General features: G+C 38.5%; 2 protein-coding genes across 4 annotated transcripts; both read right to left on the reverse strand.

Moving 5' to 3' along the window:
* Positions 1 to 438: 438 nt before the first annotated feature.
* On the reverse strand, positions 439 to 10265 carry clpxb (caseinolytic mitochondrial matrix peptidase chaperone subunit Xb). 2 transcript variants are annotated; one of them, XM_020078645.2, is made up of 15 exons: positions 9868 to 10254; positions 9295 to 9372; positions 8505 to 8665; positions 8262 to 8376; positions 5644 to 5798; positions 5372 to 5531; positions 4664 to 4705; positions 3933 to 4109; positions 3627 to 3791; positions 3305 to 3393; positions 2956 to 3120; positions 2543 to 2842; positions 2186 to 2278; positions 1994 to 2100; positions 439 to 1875 (listed from the first exon to the last, which is right to left on the reverse strand). In XM_020078645.2, exons 2-15 carry the CDS (start codon positions 9347 to 9349, stop codon positions 1785 to 1787), a joined length of 1875 nt encoding a protein of 624 aa, XP_019934204.2. In that variant the 5' UTR covers positions 9350 to 9372; positions 9868 to 10254; the 3' UTR covers positions 439 to 1784. The 2 variants fall into 2 exon arrangements, with proteins under 2 accessions (XP_019934204.2, XP_019934205.2); XM_020078646.2 differs by lacking the exon at positions 4664 to 4705 and having other exon boundaries at positions 9868 to 10265.
* Positions 10266 to 11178: 913 nt separating this feature from the next.
* On the reverse strand, positions 11179 to 20475 carry LOC109624082 (uncharacterized). 2 transcript variants are annotated; one of them, XM_069528183.1, is made up of 25 exons: positions 20062 to 20474; positions 18893 to 18941; positions 18788 to 18805; positions 18635 to 18697; positions 18152 to 18244; positions 17534 to 17680; positions 16732 to 16806; positions 16508 to 16597; positions 16106 to 16198; positions 15909 to 15989; positions 15581 to 15682; positions 15407 to 15496; positions 14763 to 14855; positions 14601 to 14675; positions 14039 to 14107; positions 13740 to 13793; positions 13524 to 13601; positions 13328 to 13420; positions 12987 to 13109; positions 12797 to 12889; positions 12618 to 12698; positions 12374 to 12442; positions 12161 to 12286; positions 11931 to 12081; positions 11179 to 11695 (listed from the first exon to the last, which is right to left on the reverse strand). In XM_069528183.1, the coding sequence occupies exons 1-25, from the start codon at positions 20398 to 20400 to the stop codon at positions 11227 to 11229; spliced, it is 2814 nt and encodes a 937-aa protein (XP_069384284.1). In that variant the 5' UTR covers positions 20401 to 20474; the 3' UTR covers positions 11179 to 11226. The 2 variants fall into 2 exon arrangements, with proteins under 2 accessions (XP_069384284.1, XP_069384285.1); XM_069528184.1 differs by lacking the exon at positions 14763 to 14855 and having other exon boundaries at positions 20062 to 20475.
* Between the last annotated feature and the right edge of the window lie 146 nt (positions 20476 to 20621).

Consider the following 20621-nt stretch of genomic DNA (forward strand, 5'->3'; position numbering starts at 1 on the left):
TCGACCAGAATACTACTAAACACGAGGAAAATAATATAGTTAAATTATTTAATATTTCTAATTCTTAAATGTTTTACATTTAATACCTGTATGTTAAACTATGTAAGATATTTTCTCAATATTTTATTATTTTAGTTGTAGTTTTTTCATTGACATTTCAAACACTCTGAATTTCACAGTGGTTTTGCATGAGGATTATGGAAATGCTGAGGTATTGGGAAACCACGAACAGCATAATACTTTCCAGAGATTAACAGATTACAGAAGGGCAACAGCCAGTCCAATGTTGTGATGTCTTTTGCATTCATGTCCTGTTTTGACTCTGCGTCAGCGTTGTTTGTGAGAAATCTTTCTCTGCACTGAAGAATTGTTACACTGAGTTCATTGTACACGTTCTGGTCTGCAGACTGGTTTAAGGTTGAAGGACAAAAAGTAAAATTCTGTACAGAGATACATTTTATTTATATTTTTTTACAATCACAAGAATTTTTCAAGAGTCACAAACTTGGGGTGTTTACAGGTTCTTTAACAGACCTCTGAAAACAGAAAAGCAGTTCTGGAGGAAAAAGAAAACTTAAAGCAAAAGGAGAACAGATCTAGTTAAATCTCATTCTATAGCACGGACAGCATGGAGAGTAAAGTGGTTCTTTCAGAGAGCCTTTAGATGGAGACTTGATTATAGACATGATTTGAGTTGCTATTTAATAACAGGATATGACATCACTACTGACTGCTGTTGTGAGGGTGTTTGACAAAGCAGTGGAGGCAGGACCATTCATCTGATTTAAGATTTTAATCTGGAAAATTCAGAATATCTGGTTTAGGAATATGTTTCAGTCATGAACACTGGAGGATAGCTTCTACATAACATAAAAACATAAAAACAAAAAAACAAAATATCAGAGGATATTTCAATAACACTTTTAAGTTCTCAAAATAACGTGATAATCCTGCTTTTCCAGCGATCTGAACTAGTCCTGTGAAAACAGAGGTCTGCGAGTAAACACATGTACTTTCCCTAACAGGTGGGCTGGAGAAGGAAGTGAACACTGAAAAATAACCATTCTGCCTGTTTAAAAAGTCACAATTATGTTTTTTACCTGCTGTGTTAAGTGTGCTGGTGCATTTCACTTCAAAATATGTTCTCCTAATTTGAGGTCATGTGATACAAACTGCTTACAAATGCTACCTAAGCAGTGTAGCTCAACATTGACAGCCTGATTTCACTGTGAGCACCATTACTACAATGGTGGTAAAGAAGAAACATCAAACATATTGATGCTTGTGGAATATTATGCACTTATGACATAAGGCGTTACTTGACATGGTAACATCACATCTACTTTCTCAGCAGCCCACGTTTTCAAGTGTACACTGTGATCCCATTGTTTCCAATCGCTTCCTTTGCCATTACAGACCATCACCACAAGAGGAGAAAACAACAAACTAGCTACGCATCCTTTCATGAATAAAATAGCATTATCTTTATATAGATAAAATGTTAACAATCCCCAGAGATTGAAATATTTTATAAAGGTCCACCCTGTGAGTGCACCACTAGAGAATTAACGTCTGATGCACGGGACCAACGGTTGTTACACTATTAACTGGTTCATCATGAAACCACTCCTTACTGACAACCAGCCATCTTCAGTACCTCTACACAAAGTCCACAGACTGTATGACAGGGGCTAGAATGAAACCCACAGGTGATATCTGAGGGTTCAGAGTAATCCAAGGATTTCAACCAGCTCCGTCTTTAGCTGAAATAAGTGACATGTGGTTCAGTTGTTAGCAGCATCCGCCTGCCGAGGCCAGTTCTCCTCCTCGATGCCCGAGTCGTATTCCTCCTCTGCAGCCTCCTTGGCCGGAGCTCTGTAATTCAAATGGAGACTCCGGTTCAGGTTTCAAAACACACAAATAGGGAGACTCTGTGAAAGGGGCTACAGGAACCTGATCTCCGACATGTGGCCCTGTTCTGTGAGATACTGACCTGATATATCTGGGCAGGGATTTTCCTTGGACAATGTCTTTGTTCAGCTCAACAGCCATGATGTCAGAGTGTGGCACCTCGAACATGGGCTCGAGGAGGAGCTTTTCCTATTGAAGAAGATATGTTGATTATTGTGTTACATCAAAATCAGAAGAAATGAAAAATGTTTATACACTCAGTAAATTAACATACCATGATAGATCTGAGCCCCCGAGCTCCTGTTTTTCTCTCCAGAGCCATCCTGGCAATGGCCCTCAAGGCATCCGGAGTCACATTGAGTTCACACTGAAACACACACAAAAAAAACCCACTACAGATTAATTTTCAAGAGTTCACATCTCAATCATCTACCAGAAATTTGCTCTAGCATGTATTTGATTGGCCAATGCAGCACCTGGCTGGTCGACATTGTTTTGAACTGTCAACAACTATGTGATTAACGACCATTTTAAATAGTCAAAATTAATCATTTTCCCACTAAACAACTGTGCTCTTTCACACAGCCTTTTCTATCTGAATACGTTGCAACCACTATGTCAGAGCCCTTACTTTGTCCATGCTGAAAAGAGCCTGGTATTGGGGCACTACAGCGTTGCGTGGTTCAGTCAAGATTCTGACTAGCGTCTCTTCATCCAGGCTGTGCAGAGGTACGACCACGGGAAGACGGCCGACAAACTCTGGGATCATTCCGAACTCGATCAGGTCTCTGGCCTCAACGTGCGTCAGCAGCCTGTCCTTCTCCTCGATCTCTGCCACAGTGTCCGTCTCACCGCTGGTGTTGGCCAAGTCTGCTGCAGCCGCTGCACGACGACCTTTCCCCAGGTTGGAAGGAGTTCCAAAACCCAAATACTGCAGAATCATGACATATGAGGTTGCTTAGTTAGACGCAGGAATGTAAACAAACACGAATCTTAGCTGAAGATCTGCGGACAATCAATGTGTATGAGCTGCGTTAAATTCACCTTTTCATTCTTTCTTCTGCTGATGATTCTGTCAAGTCCATTGAAGGCACCTGATGCAACAAACAAGATGTTTGTTGTGTCCACCTGAACCGTTTCTCCTCTCAGCTTCCTGGAGTTTTTCTCAGGAACGTTGACAATCGTGCCCTCCAACAGTTTAAGCAAACCCTGACAGAGAGAAAAGACAAAGCCTTGGTCAATAGATATAAAATTGAAAATTACTGTTCTGTTTTGAATTCAAACCTTACAAAACAATACTGTGAAGATACATTCTGTGATTAAAAAGTGATGTATATAAACATATGAACAAATCGCTGCATGGGGTTTTATTTTGTGTAGATTGGATACTGACCTGTTGGACTCCTTCTCCACCTACATCTCTCAGCTGATGGATTCCAGGCACACTGCCAATTTTGTCCACCTCGTCCAGAAACACAATACCTGCTCATCACACAGAAGCACAGAGCCACAGCGGTGTAAGTTTGACATTACCATGAACTGAGACAGTTCTTGTTACTGATAAACCTTCAAGATTCAAAGTGGAAAACTCAAAATCATGCAAAACACACTACACAGAATTTGATTAATCTATGTTGGTTATCTTTTCATATAAAACACATGGTAGGATTTAAACATGGGAAATTGTAGTGCTTCATTTTAGTCCATCTGCCCACCTTGCTGTGCTTTCTCCGTTGAGTAGTTAGCATCCTGCAGCAGTTTAGCGATGACAGACTCAATGTCTTCTCCCACGTATCCAGCTTGAGTTAGTGTGGTGCAATCACAAATTGCAAAGGGAACGTCCAGACAACGAGCCAGAGTCTGCGCCAAAAGTGTTTTTCCTGTGAAAATTAGAGTAATCATCATCAAATTCCCTTTGGCTAGACAGCTCCACAATGAAACACATACTTGTCAGCATTTATCTTGATGATTTGATACGCATCACTTTGCACAATTCGGGACAATGTTGACACAACACTCACCTGAGCCAGTTGGGCCAAGAAGAATGATGTTACTCTTCTCCAGTTTAATGTCAGTGTGTGTGGAGTCCAGGACCTCTCCGCCCCTCTTCTCCTGAGGTGCCTGCTGGCTCGCCTGCTGCTGCATTGATGCTCCCAGAGCGTTTCCATGAGGACTGATCCCTGCGATCTGCAGCAGCTCTGCAACAACAAAGCCAGAGTTTAATTTCGTGACTGAAAATTCAGGAACTATCACATAGTTTCAACATACAGCACATGCTTTGCATTTGAAGCGCTGCTGCATATTTCAAACATGCCATTCATTGATGATGTGTTTGTCTATCAGTGCTTAGTAACAGTTCTAATGTACTGGCTAAAAATATGGACGCCTTAGTCAGTGCCCATGTCAGTGCCAGTGTGGAGTTACTAAGTGAGGAGGGCTGGACTGAAAATAGAAACAAGTGTGAATGTAGGTCACTGGGCTACTTTACCTTATTGTGTGGTCAGTCAAAGATTATTTTAATTTTATGGCTTTAGTATTGTATCTGTACACAAGTCACTGCTCCAGCACTGGAGTAGTAATTCTTTTAGATGAGGGTGACTATAAACATTTGACAAGACACACCTATTTGAAAAACGTCTGTACAGTTTGGCATTTGTGCAAATCATAAAAAATAAAAGCATATTAAAATTAATTTAAATGATTTTTACAGTCACCACTGGCAAATAGAACAGTGACAGTGACAATCACTTACTTGTGAATCTGTATTCATCCTCTCGTCTTCTCATCTCTATCTCTACAGGGAGAGGACGAAAGTACTCAAATCAATTTTATCATTGATCTTTACTACTACAACATTTTCAATGCAATCCTGCAAAAACGTTTTACACAATCATGTATGATGATTATCGAACAAATGCCAAATAATACAGATTATGATAAAGGACAGGCCAAAGACCACAGCTGCAACCAGTTATTTGTGAGATTTGTAGATTTGACTGTAAAATATTAAATAATCAATTGTTGTTGCTTTATTTTGGCAAATTTAAACTGCAAGTGCACTGATTTCAGCACTTGTCAACAAAATGTCAACATGTCAACAAAACATTCACGCCTATTTTATAGGAAAATCCACACACTTTGTTGAATTCAAAGGTGTTACAGCAGGATATAATTCTTTAAATGTTTATAAATTGAATATTTAGTTGTCTTTAATTTAAGTATATCATAATTTGTCTCATTATATTTTCTGTCTGTAAGTTATTTAGTAAAAACAGTTGTTTGGATTAAAACATATCTTTATCAAAACCCAGGAGACATAGAACGTGTTCTTAATTGGTGGTAAAGTGAGACAGATTGATATAAGTTATCAGTGGAAACATGATTGTTTGTAGATGTTCATGCATTAGAAATGGAGCTGGAGAGCATCTATAAGGATCTATCTACAGACAGTGATACTGACCACGAGGCGTTAGAGAGGGCTGTTTTTCCACCTCAACCTGCTGTCGACTCCCAGCAGGAATGTTGTTGTAGATGCGCTTGTAATGATTGTACACTGCGACTGCTAACACCTTCTTTGCATAGGACTGGCCCACAACGTATTTGTCGAGATAAGCAAAAATCTGAGGGGGGAGAAAGAAGTAATTCATGACACTATAAAATTGTAATATTTGTCACACTTCAGTGAAAGTAAGTATATTCAGACGACTTTGATTCCTGGCGTCAATGTCTCACCTTCTTGGGGGGAGGAGGAGGTTTCTGTGCAAATGCCAGTTTAACAGCCTCCGCAGCAGATTCTGGTTCTTTGTTTAGCCCCTTCTTAGAATCCGTTTCAGACAGAACCACGAAAAAGTGATGACATTTCTCACATTTGACAAATCGTGTTGATGCTATAAAAAAAACGACACACAACATAGTCAATGGTAAAACATGTCACAGCCTGGATGAAAAAAAAACAATTAAGAGATTTAGAGCAAATTAATTTGACTGAAACTTAAGTCAAATTACGGACAACCGTTTGACTGAATCATTTATATTTAATGACTATTTAAAGGTACAGTGTGTAGAATTTAGTGGTGAAATTGTATGGTGTTTAGTTTGTCCTGTCTGGACTACTGTAAAAAACATGGCGGCCTCCGTAGAGAGGACCACCTCGATCTAAATTAAATACTAAGTATTTAAATACAAAGGGCGTCTTCTAGGGTATAGAAAACAAAAATTAATACGAATAATTAATTAATTAATTTCATTAATTAAAAAAAATAACCTTTGTTGCACAAAAAGCAAGAGGAAATAACTTAGTGGAAGTTAATAAACCATGGATATGGTAATATAAGCATATAATGTAAAACATGTTTACTTAGAGTATGTTACTGCAGGAAGTTACATTGCATCATATTTTATTCTAAAGCTTGATTTGAGACATCGGACACTAGTTTGCATAACTGGTCATTGGCAAAAAAATACGTACAGTAAGTGTTGTAGGACATTTTAAGATGTGACAGTGTGAGGCTGAGGCCCTGCAACATTCTTCCCTTATGACAGAGACCCGTTACTTTTACAACACTGAGTTTGTGATGCGTGTTAAAGACGACTCTGTTGCGAGCTACAACCTATGGTAAATACAGACTGATACAGACTGACAGGTTGGTTTCTCTATCATAATGCTCCCATTCATTTAAAGTGGAGGTTAGTACATGCACATGTAATCAATCTCAACTTGTTAAGGAAAACAATTTCACAAAAAAATTTAATTCATAAAGTAGTGGTGCTTATGGGAAGCTCTGCAGTCAGTTCCCAATGATTTTTATGTAAAAGTGCTGAGGAAGCTGAGAAGAAAAACAGATAGTGTTTAGCAATACGCCCTTATCCTACAGTTTGAAGCAGTTTGCATTTGAGTCAACTGTCTATGTACTTGTCTGTGTAAAGAGCTGACATTCTACATGTTACGGTTGCATACAGCCATCGGGCTTGCGCACTGTCACACCCCTCCCCGCCTGCAGGGCTACTCTGTGTGGTTGCTTCTGATGCAGGCTCCGCACTCAGGACAGGAGTGGTACACAACAAGGAACCCTGCATGCAGCCCCATCGCTCTTTGGAATCCAACTCACAGAACTCTTTTGTAGCAATAGAGGATTACATTTAGTATTTATACACTAAATGTCTTTGGGTTGTGATTGTTGGTTTAATCTTGTTAAAATGTGGGCTTGGGCTCATTTGAACCTTTATCCCTGCAGTTTTCTGTTTATTCAGTAAACATGATTCTGTGTCACACCTATTTCAGTAAAATTTCTATTGAAATATTTAGTTATCTGTTTAAGTAGGCTAATTAAACCAACTTCCAACTGATCTCCTAAGGCCTACAAAAGGAAATGAATGACTATGAACAGAAAATGTATGATTCAGCACACACCACCTCTAAATTTGGAACGCTTATTCCAGAAGTTGGAAAAGTGACTGTGTGTTAAATATACCTTGGTGCAGTATACAGTCGCAGTATGTAGTAGAAACGTAAGGAGTGGGATGTATTCACTCCTCAGTACATTGTCATAAAAAATTGCTAATAAAAAGAATTTAAAGATGGAAATTAGTGTCATACAAGTCGAGGTGTACATTCATGACTCTTCCTTTAAGTTAATCGTTCAAAGGAGTTGGACAGCCAACATGTACATTAACTGCTCCCCTGGTCAATCACTGACATAAACTCAACAACATCAGTCTCAGAAAGTTACAAAAACGAACCAGTGCAGAAAGCTTTGAGGTTTCTTATGCTGTGCTTATTAGACAACAATTCAACCAATACCTCAGTGTTAACTTGTAGAATTCTAATATGACAAACAGTGCCAGAAAGAGACTTGTTTTGTTGTGCACTGCTTATCTACTGTGGTCACACCAATGTGTTTATAGTCATCTCAGTTCACCTGCAAGGTTTGTATCACAGGAAAATGTTTAAGATTGTGATACTTCTTATAATTACTTAATATAATTAAAATCACATTACAGCACAGAATCGTGTGTATGGAATCCGAATGTTACATTGTCAGTCTCTTTTTTTATTCAGACAATAGACAAACCATCACTTTCTTCCTCTCCTCCTCACCCAAGTTACGTCATCTGAGATTGTCAACGACATTGTCTTCATGTGATAATGCTGGGTATTGTATTTGGTCAACAAACATTCACTACCACCACCATAGCTGCTGAAATACTTTAACAAAACAGATGTGTTGACTAATATACCTGAAGGCTATTTTTCTTAACACATTGTCTCGTTGAAAGGTTTACTTTTGATTTAAACTACACCTTAGATCGTTTTTTTTCCGTGGTTGTCCAATATTTATTAGCTTACTCACATACAAAGGTCTCTACGTGCGTGCATGGATCTCCACATTTAGGGCAGCGTAGCTGACTTCCCCCCTTGCCTGATCCTCCAGAGCCAGAGAGTCTCTTCCCCTCACTGATGCTTTTCTGTGAAACAAACGACTGTGTCAGCACATACTGAATTACTTTCTTACCATCTCCTCCATGTACAAAGTGGTATGGAGACCTACAATGGAAGAAAGCTACAAATGAGATTCATTGTTTATCAAGAATACCTTTCCACCATCACTCCCATTGTCCTTCGTTGTCCCATCTTTAGAGGCAAAGCAGACAGCGGTCTCTGAAAAAGACCTCACCCGCACCTGGAGAGGTACATATGCTTCCCGAGACCCCTGACGACTCAGAGAAAAGAGCTGAATGCGGGAGCAGGACAATCCTGTAACAACAGCATATATTCAATCAGCTGTTTCACTCACTTTAACAAACTAATTGTTGTTGCAACGTGTCCCCTGGTATCTACTACTTTATATTTCATACATGATTGTAAACTTGATATTTAATAACATCGTTGGTTGGAAATAATGAGACATTACATTGGGCTCTGAGAAACTGTAAAGTCCATTTTGAAATTGTGTTTCTGTCTGCTGTCAAATCAATGAATCCTTAAACTTTCACTTTATAAGTTGTTGTTGAGATTTTACAAATTCTGATTTTTCCCCCTCTTCTCCATGCACTTTCGTGGTAGGTGAAGTTAACTCATTGTTACCTCATCTGCTTCTTCGTGGTCGTGGGTGTAACAAGTTAGCTTAGCTGTAGCTACTTGTCAGTGTTTAAGTGATTTTATTTATGGGTCACTAATCTCGAATATTAGGTCACAGCTGAACAGCTATGTGAGAGTTTGGATGATGATGCAATGTTTCTCAGCCGTCGCTTCTGAACTCGTGTAAGTGACTTTTCCACCTGTTGACGTCCCATGTTTGTCACAACAGGCAGTAATCTGTTAGCTGGAGACACACCAAACTATGTCATGCAGCTTCCCCTGGGGCTGCACTTTCGTTTCCTTACCTCTGTGTGCAGTGTTAAGGAACAGCCTGGCAGCCGATGAGCATGGACAGGACATAACTCGTCTTTTGACCTAAAACCCTGAAAATGAAAGTGAAGTTACCACCAAGCAAACAGAAAGGGGAGGCTACTTTAGCAGCGGCGGCTAACAGGCCACTGAGCTACGAACATTTCATAACTCCTACGTCACTGTTAGCATTAGCAAGCTGGGTCACCAAGTGCAGCTTCTAATTGTTGAGACCAGTATCATTAGAACCACGATATGTATCAATGGATTAAACCAAAACATGGCTTCCCGTCTAACGTGAGCAATACATGACGAGATAAACAATGTTAGCTGGCTAGCTTAAATGCAGAGGTACCTGTTAGCTACTTAAGCTAGGCCCGGGCCAGAGCCACGGAACGCTGCTGCCAGTGGAAATGACAAACGACCCCGGGAGGACAGACACCCGGGGCCGGACAGTGGTTCAGCGGGGAGGCTTAACACTACCCCCAGGCCTCACGCATGACTTGGATCGAGCACGACAACAGCGAAAGTGCGAGCCGACATGTTATTAACTTGCTAGTTTTACTCACAAGGTACGATGAAACCACTCGCGTCTGGAGACCAGCCTCCTCCTCGGGAACAACAGACCGTCAAAGTCACCGCTGCCTTCGCTTCGTTATTTCAGTGTGACAGGTCAGCGTGTCATGCTAATGTCATGCTAGTGTCACAGTATGCGAACAAGGACCTAACTGCACCGCGTTGCCTTCCTCCCAGGTGGGACAAGACCCACCGTGATGTAACGCTCGCAGTTATACACCAGGTCGTTCACACGGCTAACCAGCTAGCCTCCGCTCCCGGTGCACTAGTTAGTACCGCAGATTTGTTAACTGTACTTAGCTGGAACAACATGGAGGCTGCCGTTATGTGTAAGGGGGTTTACACCCATCCACACTTGTGGAGATCTACTGTTCAAGCAGGAGGCGTTAACGGAAAGGACTGATGGTGCGTTCAAGGGACCATTGTACTGTACTTTCACAACATGGTGAACTTGTGATGCGTTTAGGGATGATCGTAAATGTGGTTTATTAATGACGATGATAACAACAACAACAACAACAAAAATAAAAGAAGAATTTATTCGTATATACAGCACTTCTCAAAGCTACAAAGTGCATTTTGTTTTCAAAAGGATAAAATATAAATTGGAAATTTTAAATTGACACAAATAAACTATAAAAACAACAGAAGTAAAAGTAACCCTTTTACTTTACACAAACAAATGTGTTGTATAAACACATTAACACTGTCTCTAACTGAACGACCCGTTGAGTTTCGAGGTCACAAAGGTAACAATACTGTGACACACGTCTCATGAGGCAGATTTCAAAAAACTCAACAGACATGGATGAGCCGATCTTGTTACCTAACCCACTGTAATGTACAGGAGTCATTACAGCAGGCAAGTATGTTAGGTTACATCACACAAACTATTCACTGAGACATCATAATTATTAGCTGAGAAGTCTTACAAATACAAAACACACTTAAAGGTTTGGTGTTGACCAGATCTTGACCTTTACCTTATCCTTGCATTTTAAGCACATTAGAGCCACACGGAGTGAGCAGTCATGAATCACAGAGCAAACGCCAGTTCAAACAGGATTGTGTAACATCCTGTAGTTGTGTGGGTACAATTCTTTCTTTGCATACATGATTACTATGGAGAACAGGGCTTTCAGGTTTTTTAGTTGCATTACAAATAGCATTGTCCTGTCAGGTTTGTGCATTATCTTTTAAATAAAGACACAACAATATCCAATGCAAATGTTCCTCCTGAGTCATAATCTGGAGGAATCTTGAATTTCATTAATAACTACAATAAAAAACAATGAACATGAAACTGATATTTCAAATATTCTTTTATTGCTCATTTTACAGGGTTCTTTTGGTTATTTTGAGGTCACTTTGAGTTTAACTCTGCAGGTTTTCACTTTGCTGTTCTCCCACATATACAAAAGCCTTTTGTTGGGATAGTAAGACACCATAGCCAAAATGCCATTAGCTGGCCTTAAATCAAAACTTGCATCAAAAGGACTCTGTTTCTTCAAATCAAAAGCATATGCTACTCCTCTGTCCTTATCATCTGTGAAATAAAGCACACCACATACAATGAAAGCATTTCCTGCTTTAGTTGTGGGGTATGCAGTGTTGATGACAGACTCCACAGAAAATGTGTCGGGGTTGAGCTTTGCAACCATCGTGTTATCATCTGTATCTGAAGCAAAAATCACCCACAGTCCATTTTCATCCAGAGCAAACTTGAAGTAAGTCTTTGCGTTGCAGAAAAGATAATTCAGATTGTTGTATCTGCTCTTTGCCATAGTCAGAGTGTCAGTTCTCCCAGTGTTCAGGTCAAATCTGTAAAATCAAAAATGCTTAATATTAATCACATGTCATATATCACAAACACATCTACAATTACTGATCAAGGGGTTCTTGAAATGTTGTTTTCATAGGAATGTGATAAACGGACAACCCGAAAAATGATGTCTTGGGCCACAGGCTGTGACACAAGCATAAAAACATTTAGGAGACAATTACTGCATATGTAAAACACACACACACACACACGTGCATGCACGCACACACTTACTTTAAAAGATTGTTTGTTCCTGCATTGTGGAAGTAAAAGGACCCCTTATAAACAACATGGCCACAGCCCTGGTAGAACCTCCTGACATCTATGGTTTTGTTGCTCATGCTCTGAGAGGAGGAAATGTTCTCATACTCTGCCAAAATTCGTCCTGAGGAACAAAAGTTCATATGTTAAAACCAACAATCATTCAGCAAACTCTGTGATTAAACTGTTTCTGTATCAGTCACCTGAAAAATGATCAGCCAGCCAGTATCGACCGTTGTCCAGCAGCGATGCATCTGACATCCAGGCTCCAAACGTGCTTCTCATTTTGGTGGCTCTCTCCGAACATTTGATATTTTTGATATGGCACTCTAGTGAATAAAAACATGAATTTAGTATCGATGGATACATACATACATATTTAGATAGATAAGGTTATTTTTATAATTTTTTCTAACCATTATTTGTCCATTTCTCACTGTCTGTCACATTGATTTTATTGGCAGTCTGGAGTGGATATGAAGAGTCTAAAGGGGAAAAGACAATTCTCTTCTCATTATTCTTTTCATTAAGTTAAAAAAAGATTGTGGATGTTTATTTTTTTTATCTTTGAATAAATTAAATCTTGAAAATAATAAATAAATTCTAAATGTGCCTAAGTCAATGCTAAAAGCAAATACATGACTAAAGACAGTTTCCTGCCATTTTCCATGGGTGTATCAATGACGTTTCCACTGATATTGAAAGTGTTCATCTTTTCAGTCAGTTCAACAGAGAGAGGAGCTGTAAAATAGAATGAAACATATATAATGTAGATATAACACAGATAGATGTGTATATAATGGTGTTATATTGCAACATTAAAGCAGAGTCTATCATACTTGTTAATAATTCCAGTGGTGCCCTTGTAACAGTCTCACTCTTGGTATCATTAAACCTGTGGTGGCTGTTGTCTTGATGAAATGATTCTGACTCTAGAAGATAAAACAGTATTGAGATTAACATGATTTATTATTTATTTTGTTAAAGTTTTGTTTTCAAGTTTCTCTGCAGCTCAAACATGTTGTTCACCAGGTTCCACTGTTGAGTCAGTAACGTGGTATTTGTCAGGTGGACGTGGTGTCGGTGTCACGTTCCTTGTGTTGCTTTCAATCCAGGTGTCCTGTCTGTTGTCTGGACGAGGTGATACTGAGTCTGGGGAAAATAAAACAGGATGAGGTCGACCATAATTCTCTAAATAAAACAATGGCTGTATGAGGTCATGCAGTTCAGCCATTCAAAATGCTAGTATACCAAATCTGTTTGTGTCTAGAAGCTAAACATACAAGTGAACATTGGTCAATACTGACACTAAATGCAGGACGTGCAGACAGTTTCTAACCACTTTTCAATGAGGCAACATTATTTTCCACCTGTTAGAAATTTTACTGCTGCCTCAGTGATGTTTCCTGTGATGGAGTCTTTCAAGGTGTCGTGGTTGTTCTCTTGATGAATTGATTCTGACTCTAGAAGGTAAAATAGTATAGAGATTAATATGTTTTTTATTTAAATATAATCAAAGTTTGGCTTGTCTTTAATGTTCCCCTGTAACTCAGTCTTGTTCTTTACCAGGTTCCATTGTTGTCTTTAGAAGATTCTTGGCATCACTAACATTCATGTTGTCAGGTGCACGATGTGTTGATGATTCTGAAGAAACGAAAAGGTCAGATTCAACAAAAAATACACAGACATTAAAATACCAATAACATTCATTTACTTGTTATAACTGTGCTTAATTGTTGTGGAGTGTATAATTCGAAGTCTTAAATTACAAAGTTCACTCACCAGTTTTTGTCCATCTCTCATTGCCAGTAAAATTCAGCTTGTTGTGTCTTGAGTCTAAAGTGATTAGATGAAAATTACTTATTCATATTTTCTCATATGTTACTATACATACAGTTGTGTACTATGACTAGTGAGCAGAAGCACAACTAAGAATCATTTCCGAAGATTTTCAATTCAATGGAATGGAATGAAAAAATAATTCAGCATTTAGAAGATAAAGGTGAATTTTAAACATTAAGTTGAATAAGTCGACACTGTATCAAATACAGTACATACACAGTAGTGCGATAGTTCCTTACCACTTTTCATGGGTGTTTTAATGATGCTTCTATTGAAGGCGTCACTGTTTTGGTCCTCAGAAAGATGAGCTGTAGTGTGAAACAAGACATTTAAGTTTGTGTCTTCATGAGGTGTCGACACATTTAATTTAAATGCAAGTGACTAAAACAGGATGTTTTATAGTTATAGTGAATTTAATCAGCAACACAGGATTCTGTTCATGATATTTTAATGATTCTGTAATATTCCCTCTTTTTGTATAATTTAAGCTGCAAATTCATATAAATAAAAGATATTGTAGTTGTTTTAAACTATTACAAAACCTTTAATATTAACTTTAATTGCTTCAAACCATATCTGTGGTCTAATGCATATTTGAATATCCATTAACCAGTACGGGTGTGTTGTTGGATGTAAAATATCTATAATATAATAATTTTTGTGCAGAGTAAATATCATACTGCTGTTAATGTATTTGGAAGAAATTCATCTTGTAAATATTAAGAATGATTTACTGGTTTGCAGTGAAGAGAAAACTGCTGAAGCTAAATAGTCAATATCAATACAAGTACAGTTTCTCACCATTTTCCATGGGCTCATCAATAATAGTTCTGCTGCCATTGACTACATCTCTGCTTTGGTTTGCAGAGAGTGGGGCTGCAAAATAAAAAAGAACATAATATAAAATGTTTCTAAGTTATGGTCACTCATTTTATGCAGAATATTCAAATCAGTAATTCTAACCTTTTAGTAATTGTACTGGTGTTACAGAAATATTCTCTGTGTGTGAGTCATCCAAGATGTTGTGGCTGTTTTCCTTATGAAGTGACACTGACTCTAGAAAATAAAAGGTACACGGTTTAACATGTTGTTCTGATACAGACAAAATGTTATATTTTATACTCTTTATTTAATTTGGATGGATTTTGAATACAGGACTTTTTATAGTACTGTAATTTTTTTTAATATTGTACTGATACTTTTAGTCCGGTAAAGAATCTGAATACTTCTTCCACCACTTCAGTGTTTCAATCTAAAATCCTTCTCTGCATACTTCATGTGAGCGTAAGTGAATAAACAGGATGCCTTTCATTTCCTCCCAACATAAATAAAGTAAAAATAGGTCATTTTTGAGGAATGGGTCCGAAAGCAAGAAACGTTTGTTCCCTCTGATGACACATGGACTGACAGAGCAAAAGAACAAAAAGAGGATTGCACAAGAATAGAAAAGAGAGTTTGAAAATCTGACTATAAATGTCAAGATTCTAAAACACAGCCATGCCAAAACATTATCTTTAGCAAAGGATTACAAGTCATTAATACTTTTTCTGGTATTGAACCACTTCATGAGTTAATGAAGTTTTCCAGTAACTGAAACAATTGCTCACCAGTTTTCTTATCTATGTTTGTCAACCTCTCTGAGTTTGTAAAGTTCATGACATCAGCGGCTTCATGAGCTGCACGTGGTGTTGGTGAAACTGTGGAAAGAAAGATAACATGGTTTGATGTTCCTGTCACATATGTGTGTTTCATGAATGAGATCCAGTATCAGTATTCCAAACCTGTTAATATTTCATCTGGAGACTCTGTAACATTCCTCGTGTTGGTTTCAATCCAGGACTCATGTCTGTTGTCTGGTTGAGGAGAAACTGACTCTGTAGAAACTAAAACAGAAAGAGGTCAACTATATGTGTGGTCATACAGTAGAGTCAGATTTCACTGATAATATTAAGGTATCTCAACATTAGTATTTAAGAGTGTGAAGAAATAAATGTGGAATAGGATGTAATAAAAGCAAACTGTCAGTAACATCCATTTAAAATGTTTGCATTATTAACTGGTCAGTATAATGATAATAAATACTGGACATAGAGTTTGACAGTTTCTCACCATTGAGATATGTTGTATGACTGATATTTCCACTGTGTTTGAAGGCATCACTGGTGTGACCCAAGTCTCCATAAGGTAGAGCTGTAGAATAAAATCATATATATTCAAAGACTTATATTATTATGCAAAGCCTCTAGTTGTGACACAAGCAACAAACATGGGGTATTTGATGATTACAATTTAAACATATTTCTCACCTGTTGATAATTTTAACGGTGCCTCTGTGACATCTCCTGTGTTGGTCTCATTCAAGGCGTTTGTGTTGTGTTGCGAATGGAATGATTCTGAGTCTAGAAGAGAAATTGATGTTGAGCTTAAAATATACTGGCATTGCTTTCACCTCGTGAGTCTGTGTGTTTGTGATCACGTTAGAATGTGTTCATGAGACTGTGGCCAAAGGCAAACCACAGAATTGCAACCATGCAAGATGCACAGATGAGACTTTACAGGAGTGTATTTGAGATCAACATGAAGTCCATGTTTTAAGGTGGGTGTGGTTTGACCCCTTGAGTACTTGTGAAATAATGCAGTAATTATTACTGAGTACCAATAGGAAGTTTTTTTCTTCAGTCTCTCTGCTGCTCTAAATAGTTCTTTACCAGGCTGCATTTGTGTGTTGAGTAGTTTCGCAGAGTCGGTAACGTTCAAGACGTTTCTGGTTTCAACGGGTGGATGCGATGTTGGTGATTCTGTAATAAGAAAGATAAGTTTAAAACAGAAGAAATGGTGAAGACACATTAATTAACTTAAGACTTCAGTCACAAAAACAAATGATCAAAGTCATGGATTCATATAACAGCTGTTCTCCTGAATCGTTTCCCACCAGTCGTGTTCATTGTTGTCCTGTTTTCTGTGTCAGTTTCATTCAAGTTGTTTCTGGTCGGGAAAGGAGACGACGCTGAATGAGTAGAGAGAGAGAAATAGATTTTAAATGTTATGTTTTTGTTTTTTTCTTAAAACTTTCAGATTGTTATGATAATGGATGCTAAGATGCACAAGAAAAGTCCAGGGCTACACCAGCCAATGGTCACAGCAAAGACAATATTTCTCCATTGTCGAAAATGTTATTTATTGAATAATATCATTATGTTGTTACTTATGTATTTATTCTGGGTGAGTAATCCTGCAATAAAGAAGCAAAACTTTGTGGATATTTTAAAGACAAATTCCAGTATTATATTGTTCATATTTACTGTGTTCTCGGCACTGTGGGGGCTCTGAGACTTTTATGTTGGGAAATGAAATTCACAGCAAACATGAAAGAAAAAATAATTTAAATTATTCATATTAAACTCAAATTAAGAAAGATTTGATTTAGAGTTTTCTCTTGATGAGGATGACTTTGAACTCTTGACCACAGTATCTTTAAAATCCTGTTTACGACGCTGATGACCATTACCTTACCAGCCTGAAACATTATATTTCGTTATATTTTCGTTATATTTTAGTCAAAGAGATCATTCTTTTTATTTTGCAAATTCAAGGTGACCACAGCCACACCAGCAGGTCTAGATGATTGTTGATACTCAAAACATTGGCGTCTACGGTCTTCTGTCATTTCTGCAAAGAGGTTTTTAGCAGTGACGATAAAACATACTGGTTGAGAGTAGATGAGACGTTCTTACTCATCAGCTTGTTGGTTTGATGAGCGTGTCTGCCGATGGTTCTGTTTCTCACTTTATTAGGATTACATGCAGGTAAGTTTGTACCAGGTGGACCAGGTGGACCCGGTGGACCCGGTGGACCCGGTGGACCCGGTGGACCCCTTGGACCTTACACACAACACAAGTCAGACATGTAAAACACACCCCAAAAAAATACTGTTGGTTAAATACAAGAGCTGCTACAACAACAACAACAAACAGAAGACAAGAAGGAAAGACTTAATGTGGGCTGCTGTGTGAATTTGGGATATTTTAAAGCATAGGAATAGAATTAATATTAAACCCAAATCTTGTAAAAAATAATAGAGGATTCGTGAGTATATACAACATAACACATAACATAACACAATAAGATGTAAAATATGGTAGAGCGAGCCTTATAAATCAAGTATAAAAGAACCCCCCCCCTTGTAAAACTATAATTTACTCATAAAACAAAACCATTTTTATGATTAGGTGAAAGGTTTTCAGATCGAGCTTTGGGGGAATGTTAGATGTTGTTTTACTGACTTGAAGCAACATCTTCCTTCTGTTAGACACATTATCAATATCAGGTTCAAGTATCATTTCGTCTCTCACCCTCAGTGAGAATGTCGTTGCAGGTTTCGTCTTTCAGTCGAGGAGGCCCATGGTCTCCTTTGGGTCCTGGTTCTCCAACTTTACCAGGGGGTCCTTCAGAATATATTGATAAGTTCATTAGTTCATTTGTTGAAAATAATTACACAAGAGGACAATCGTGTGTGTTTTGTAGGGATTTTAAAGTGCTGAAACCTTTTCCAAGTGAAAAACAGAAGTCAGTTAATGAGTAAAAGACAAACAAATTGCCCACAACAAACCACAACAAAACTCAGCATCATTAATGTGTAAACAGTCCAGTAAACAGCTGTGTGGCAGCTATGAACAGAGTGTATTGAAGACAGTGAGTGGGATGCTCATGTAGTTACACAATGGAGGACTGTTTCAAACTAGACTGACTTCTGTTTCTGAGTTTATTCCCTTTCCTGTTCCACACCTCCACATGGATCGATTATTAGATTTGCGTAAAACCAACACATCTCTCACCTCTTCTCCCTCGTCTCCCCTCCATACCCGGCTCTCCCTGTGCTCCTGGTGAACCAGCTCTACCTAACAGGCAAAAGTACTTTGTTATGAATTAACCTTTGTTGATTTCATTTCATGTCATGAATGCATTAAACTAACAATCTGTGTTTTTACCTGGAGGCCCAGCTGGACCTGGGGAGAAAAAGCAAATAATGTAATCACACATACTGATCACAGCAGAGGCACCAGTATCTATTCAAATACAGTTTTGAAATGCACCTATTAAACAAACCCCTCTGGAGCTGCACAGGTCCATGAGGGACTTGACCTGAAAAACAGAGACACAATGTTAAATGAGTATCGAGTGTAGGAACGCTGACAAACTGAAGTGTCCTGTTAGAGGAAGCTTTGCAAAACCACTCATTCACACCCTGACAGCTGAAACTGTTGCATGTCTCTGTATGTTATTTATGTTAAATGTCAAGTATTGAATGTTACATGTTTGTACATTTATGTGTTGAAAAAGCTCAAATGCCCCGAGACAAATTTTTCCTAAGAGAGACAAAAAAAAAACGTATCCTAATCTGTTTTATACATTAAAGATTATATTATGTTATCTAATATTTTTTCACCCAGATAACTAGCTTTTCACACTGCTGCCCTCTGGAAGGCGCTACAGGTCCTAAAACCTCAAAGTAGATTTAAAGAATTTAACTTTTAATTTTAAGTGCAATAATATTCCAACTGAGAAATATTATTGTGTGCAATATAACTGAGTACATATTGGTACATATACTCTGTTTTAATACCTCTTTTTTTTTTTCATTTATTGTTTGTTTTTATATTTATTCATTAGACTATAAGACTGTAATATGTCTATTTGTATGTCAGTATCTATACCACTGGGATACAGCTACTGGTTGTACAATGTGCAATGACACTGAAGGCTTCCAATTGAATTGAATGTCTTGCTTAAACAGCTGATAGCTTAATTCAGAGAGTCATTTATTGATGATGATAAAAATGTAAGTTCCCAGTCCTATATTTTTGTCAAATACTTGTGTAGCAGAGGTGAATGTGTTGTCACAATATTCAGTATGTATAGAGGGAAAAGCTCTCAGAGGATATGAGTACAGCTGAGGGTGGAGCAGGTCACCGTCATGCCCCGGTGCTCAACAGTACTCATCCAGGGAACACTCAATGAAAAAAAACACCCCTTCTTAATCGCTGCAACAGACTCCTGGATTCTTTGCATTTCATGAATGCTTCTTATCCCAACAGGGAAAAACAGAGGAAAGGTCTCTGTGAGAAAAGATTCCTCCCCTGTTCTCTGTTGTAGTAACAGCAATCAGAACAACATTAATGAGTTTTTTCTAAAGTACAGTCAATGAACTTGTATATTCACAATCTCACAAAACAGCCCATATTAAAGCATTTTAGTATCTTACAGGGACCATGGAGTATGTCATCAGCATCAGCATGTCCTTCTCGTCTCGACTTTGTGTCTGTTCCCCCTCCTGGTTCCTCCTGCTGCGGTGGAGCGTCTTCAGCTCTGCAGCCTCACCATGGTCCGTGGACATGATTCCCGCCTGCAGCCTGCAGCTCTGTGACAGCTCCTGGATCTGTCCGTCCAACCTGAGCAGCTCCTCTGACAGATCCTTCTGCCGAACCAGCAGAAACACGAGACAGAAGGTCAGGATCAGCAGCAGCACACACATCCCCACCAGCAGCACCTTCCACGCGTGGAAAACCCCACTTTTCTCCTTCATATCTGTGGCCTGTCGCATGGCCGCAGAGTGATCTGAGCTCTGACAACTCACAGGCACATACAGCTCATATCTGAACACCTGCCAAAAAATGACACGTCACAGGGAAACTACGTTCGAGCTGCTGGAGAGGCATAAACATGTCAAAATCTGTCTGTAGCTACTGGTGAATTCACATGGAGCCTTGCACAACATCAAGCATCTGGGGAAAAGTTACAGGAACATCTGAGGCTGAAGGACAG

The sequence above is a fragment of the Paralichthys olivaceus genome, chromosome 7 (genome assembly GCF_024713975.1).
Source record: "Paralichthys olivaceus isolate ysfri-2021 chromosome 7, ASM2471397v2, whole genome shotgun sequence".
Classification (NCBI taxonomy): Eukaryota; Metazoa; Chordata; class Actinopteri; order Pleuronectiformes; family Paralichthyidae; genus Paralichthys; species Paralichthys olivaceus.

Bases quoted from the DNA above. Each gene is read 5' to 3' on its own strand.
- LOC109624082 (XM_069528183.1), bottom strand. From the start codon at position 20,400: ATGCGACAGGCCACAGATATGAAGGAGAAAAGTGGGGTTTTCCACGCG. The intron at 14,108-14,600 runs GTGAGAAACTGT...TTCACACTACAG, and splicing joins TGATGAGCCCATGGAAAATG to CTCATCTTTCTGAGGACCAA. The intron at 11,696-11,930 runs GTAAGTGTGTGC...TTGATTTTACAG, and splicing joins GGAACAAACAATCTTTTAAA to ATTTGACCTGAACACTGGGA.
- clpxb (XM_020078645.2), bottom strand. From the start codon at position 9,349: ATGTCCTGTCCATGCTCATCGGCTGCCAGGCTGTTCCTTAACACTGCA. The intron at 8,666-9,294 runs GTAAGGAAACGA...CTGTTGTTACAG, and splicing joins CCTTAACACTGCACACAGAG to GATTGTCCTGCTCCCGCATT. The intron at 5,532-5,643 runs GTGAGACATTGA...CTCCCCCCTCAG, and splicing joins CTCCTCCTCCCCCCAAGAAG to ATTTTTGCTTATCTCGACAA.